At 42.6% G+C, this 5,056-nt stretch overlaps 2 protein-coding genes across 3 annotated transcripts in view; one reads left to right on the top strand and one right to left on the bottom strand.

Annotated features, from left to right (window-relative positions):
* Positions 1-473, bottom strand: part of mmp23ba (matrix metallopeptidase 23ba) — an 8,692-nt gene extending 8,219 nt beyond the window's left edge. The window contains exon 1 of the mRNA XM_032521795.1: positions 92-473. Coding sequence (XP_032377686.1) covers positions 92-226 — 135 coding nt within the window. The 5' untranslated portion in view covers positions 227-473. The remainder of the gene's footprint in view (positions 1-91) is intronic.
* Positions 474-2,995: 2,522 nt separating this feature from the next.
* Positions 2,996-5,056, top strand: part of ubiad1 (UbiA prenyltransferase domain containing 1) — a 4,250-nt gene continuing 2,189 nt past the window's right edge. The window contains exons 1-2 of one of the 2 annotated variants that reach the window (XM_032521793.1): positions 2,996-3,237; positions 4,299-4,918. In XM_032521793.1, coding sequence (XP_032377684.1) covers positions 4,357-4,918 — 562 coding nt within the window. In that variant the 5' untranslated portion in view covers positions 2,996-3,237; positions 4,299-4,356. Of the gene's footprint in view, positions 3,238-3,426; positions 3,689-4,298; positions 4,919-5,056 lie in introns of those variants that run through there. The other variant, XM_032521794.1, reaches the window with a different exon arrangement.

Below are 5,056 nucleotides of genomic sequence, written 5' to 3'. Positions count from 1 at the left end.
TACTTAACTTATTAATTACAAACCAGACAATACATTGGAGTTTACAGTTGCAGTCGCAGTTGTTACATATTATGAAGTGGTCACAGCATACCTCTAACCTCCAGGAGGGAAAAGCTGTGGTTTGCTGTATCCCTGCGAACAGAAGACTGAGCAGCGCGGCGGCCAGCAGAGGAGCGAAGCCCCAGTCGCCCCAGCGCAAACTTCTGGGAGTCTGACAGCCCACCATGGCTGCGATATCACACCTCCAGGAAAAAAGAATATTCAAATAATCCCTCGGCGAACACTGCACAGGTTTACCATAGATGCCCGTAAACCCTACTTCTTGGCCATTGCCCGTGTGGGCAGTGTGCTACTGCGTGGGTAGCTGCTGGTGCTGTGTGCGGCAGCGCAGTCAAACCTGCGGACCGTGCGGACCGGGTAGTGACAGCAGTGCAGACTGCATCGGCTCTGCTGCGCTCTTCCGCACAGTACGCCCGCCAGAAAACCGGGCTCATATTACTGTAGATGGGGCAGGGGGTCAGTGTCGAGACGATCTTATGAAAACCAAATTGCTGAAAAAACGCTCTGTTCATCAAACCACATGTTGCAGCCACTGGAGCCCCGTCAAAGCAGGATCAGTTGGCCTATTTTGAACACGACTTTCTAAGGTTCATTTAATGCTGCTGGGCTGGGGAAAACGTTGTTTAGTCTTCTCCCTATCCCAATGTGGCATGCTCAGACAGTTTCAGGGCAGGGTAGAAAACAAAACAGGGTTTTACCCTGACATGGCAAAGTGTGTAGTTGTAGTAGCCTACTGCCAAACTGAAGGGACTCTGGGCAGCATGTGGCCTACATTTTCACACAAGACACCTGACCCCTTGTGCAAGCCATTGTCTTCTACAGTAGCCTACATGGCGCGTTCTGGCCCATGTAATAAAGTGTAGGATACATGGGCTGGAACTGCTGAATGTGGAACATAGCCTCTGTAGATTGTGTGAAAATGTGCTATAGACAATATGGTCAAAGTAAAGTTGAGTTTAGGAACTCCCAGGGATGTTCCATGAGTTTAATTTCATTAAAATGCCCCCCACTAACAGAATATTTAAAAAAAAAAATCTTATCAGTTAATTCAGTTGTCTCGCCCCACCTTCATACCAAACCAACAGGCATGGGGCCCGATTTTAACGGTCTAAGCGCACGGCGTGAAGCACACGGCACAGGTGCGTTTAGGGCGTGTTTGTACCTTGGTGCATTGCTATTATGATGTCGGATTGGCACCTTAATATTTTATATTTAATCTTTTGCATGTGTGTGTGTGTGTGTGTGTGTGCGTGTGTGTGTGCGTGTGTGTGTTTGTAACAAGCACAGTGGGCGCGTGTTGTGCACGAGCCTTGGTGCATTTCACTAACGCGCTGTTAACGTTCAATGAAATGCGGTATTGACTTTAGACCAGGTTTTTTCATGGCCAATTGCGCCAATACCTTCAGCTGCCGCAAGACAGCAATATGCCAAGAATTCACTTAAATACACCTCCCTGGAAGACCAGCACGCCCATGGGCGCAAAGATGAGTGCAGGTGCATTTGCTATTTTAAACGACGTGGGTGATGGACGGGAAATGAACAACTGTGTCGGTCTTAAAATAGCAAAGACACGAGTGTAAGACAGGGGCCATCCCATAGACAGGCCCCTTAAACAAAAACAGCAATCTGTTGCCCTTCACTGTGACCCTGACATTGACATGTTTCAGTGTATTAAAATATTCTCAGCATAGAGGAATTGATTACAGTATGTGATCATGTGCTATAATCTTGTATAATCTTGCTTGAACTTCCCTTTTTATTCTGATGATTAAGAAAAGAAGATTAAATCAAGACTTTAAGAGCTCTAAGAACACAGCTGATGCTTACAGTAAAGTATCAACTTTCAATAGCAGACATTTGGACATGTTGTAGAAAAAGCACGGGCGTAATTAATAATAATAGCAGCATCATTATGCCTGCAGTATTTTGGTATGCTGACTTGGTTCATGGGACACATAAGTGGAACAGAGCTATCTTTAACAATGTTAACTCCACCTGTGCTTTTCTTACCTTTGACAAGTCAACATTTCTGCTATAAAATTGCCTTAGCAGAAATAATTAGCCTATCAGGTGCCTTTTTGTAGTAAGTTAACAGCAGCCAAAAAAGCATTGTTGCAGTCTTTGTTCTAAAATCCCTGTACACATTAGATTTAAGGGACAACCTTCTTGTGTTTTCAGTGAACACACATGGTTGAAAATAATCTACTTTGGTCATAACATGAAATGTTTTTCTGCAAAGAAATATACTTGTGATCCAGTACCAATCTGGACTGAGAAGCCAAGTGGCTTCTACTACTCTGAATAGCTTCAGTCTTTGGTAGCAACAGGGCTGTGTTATGGTTCAGCTTAGTTATATAAATGTGGGCCTGACTTGTGCTCTCATTTATACAGTTGCAATTTTCTGATCATAAAATGGTTCTCTAGATACACTATAGCCTAAAGTACTTACCTCTCTCTAAATTTCCTCTCCTGTGATTTCGTCTTTGCTTTGTTTTTTTCTTAGACACTTAGATTAGATTTCATCATCATTTGTTATTGTCTTCACGTAGAGCTCGGGTGGGTGGAAACAATGCCATGGCATACTTATGACGATATTAACTATGATCTGTGTCTACCAAAACCTTTTTTCATTCTCGAATTTTTATGGAAATATTTTCACCTTATATTTCACCAAAGCACATTCCGCATAAGTTATCGTGGCAATAAAAGCTTTTCTGATTTGTGATGATAAGAATAATTTAATAATTAAAAAAATAGCATCTGTGAAAAAAAGACTTTTTCTTTAAAATCTGCAGGGAGTCCATTCTAATTAATCAAGGTTTCGATATAAACGTCTCGATATAAACTGAATATTTTTATTAGCTTGTTATTTTTCGTGTTGTGGTTGTGCCCATAGACAGAGTCGGTACACGATCCGTGCCACATTGCCAGTAGGAACAAAAAACTGGGCGGAACCATTGTGTGACAAGAGGTTTCTTCGACCTCTGTGCAAAGTTGCACTTCGGGCGGAGGAAATGGCGCCTGTCAGATGCCGAACGGTTAGTTGCCAACCAGTACTTTCGAAGTTGACACGTTAGATATACAATTATCTCTCACTGCACTAGACTCAACGGGCACAGAAATATGTTTTTAAGTGGAGAGAAACCAAGTTTGTATCGGATGTTGAAGACATAACAGGTAAATTCTGCTGTCAGACATTTGTCCCTGCACAGAGACGTTAGGTCGGTGGCTAACCAGTTAGCTTTAATCCCATAATCTCAGTAGTTAGCTAGCCTGAGGTCTTTTTTTTTTGCCCCTCCCGGATATGGTACCGTTATCTAGGTGGCCAGTTTGTTGGTTTCTCCCAATAGTAGTGTCTCCAACATTTGAGTGTTGATGGTATTTTACCGAAATGCCACGTGTCATTGGCAAGCTGTACACTTAGCCACTGATTTACAGCCTCGAAAACACCCACTTTACTTTAAATCAAGTGGCTGGAAGCACCGTTACTGTAACGTTATGTCATAGTCAGTTTATTACATTGCTAGCATGTATAACAGACTAGTCCCTCTCTGGCCAGGGGGCCTGCTGTGATCCGATCTGTTGCAGCAACAATATTTGCAATGTAATTAATGTTCATACTTAAAAAGTAGATGTACTCTGTGGAATAATGTGAACAACTCTGTCTGCAAGTCCCAGAACAATCTTAAATTGTCTGATTATGTAAACAAATACTAATCAAGTACCTTTAGGAAAATATATGATTCGGTGATCTGGGTTTTTCTGAAAGGAAGGCAACATTTGTGGTATGGCATTTGTTTTTAATATTAGTGCTAGGCTATCTGTGGAAATGATACCAGTTTATTTTTTCTGTATTAATGCCAAAACAATACTTTCATCGCTAGTTATTGTGGGAAATAAACATTTAATGGTAATCATATTTTTATTTTAAAAACTATGCTACTCTCTGTATTGCATATATGTTAACTAATACTACCTTAAATAGAGCCCTATATGTCATGTTTTAGATGGAAATATGTCTTTTAAGAACAAGTTAACACGCAAGTAACTAATGCCACCTAAGACGTTGGACAATTTCTATATACAATGCTAAAGCACATTTCTTTGGCCTTCATAGTATTGCAATCTGTTGTTCAGGCCTGTTGTTGTGTACGAGAACTGGTACAATATCTACCAAGGCTGTTGCTTGCAATGCAACGTCAACTGTCTTGTAATTGTGTTTGTTTTTACTGCTACAGGAACACCAGACTCTGACATTTGGGAACATTGCTGGTACTGTTGACCCTTTGCAGAGGAATGGCCAAAGAGCAGAAACAAAGCATGGCACAAACATTTGTATTGGCTGGATCAAATGGTCACACTACTCAACAATGGCAGACTGGTCTGAGTAACTTGGTCAATCATCCTCCAGGCACTAACCACATGTCGAGGATGGCCCGCGTTGCTTCGCATGTGAGGCAGAAGTGTGCGGCCTATGTGCTAGCGCTGAGACCGTGGAGCTTCAGTGCCTCGCTCACACCAGTGGCCCTTGGCGGGGCGTTGGCGTACAAACTGGACGGCTCTGTGGACTTGGTCATTCTGATGGTGTGTGCAGTGACTGTCCTTGTAGTCCATGGGGCAGGCAACCTTGTAAACACCTACTATGACTTCTCCAAAGGGATTGACCACAAGAAGAGTGACGATAGGACTCTAGTGGATGAAATCTTGGCACCGCAGGATGTTGTTATGTTTGGGGCATTGTTATATTCCTTGGGGTGCTTGTGTGCCACCCTGCTCTATTTTCTGTCTACACTTAGACTGGAGCACCTAGCCCTTATTTACTTCGGGGGACTGTCCAGCTCTTTTTTATACACTGGAGGTGAGTGAAAAATTAACGTGGATTGCTGTCTCACTTCATCATCTGCCACCCCACCCAAAACATACACGCACACACACATTTTAAATTCTGTGGAATTATGAGGACTATGGTAAACTGCTCCTCAGATCTCTGCAGGGT

Source organism: Etheostoma spectabile, chromosome 7 (assembly GCF_008692095.1).
Source record: "Etheostoma spectabile isolate EspeVRDwgs_2016 chromosome 7, UIUC_Espe_1.0, whole genome shotgun sequence".
Lineage (NCBI taxonomy): Eukaryota > Metazoa > Chordata > Actinopteri > Perciformes > Percidae > Etheostoma > Etheostoma spectabile.
Note: the sequence above shows the minus strand (reverse complement) of the source record. Positions and strands in the feature narration are given on the sequence as shown.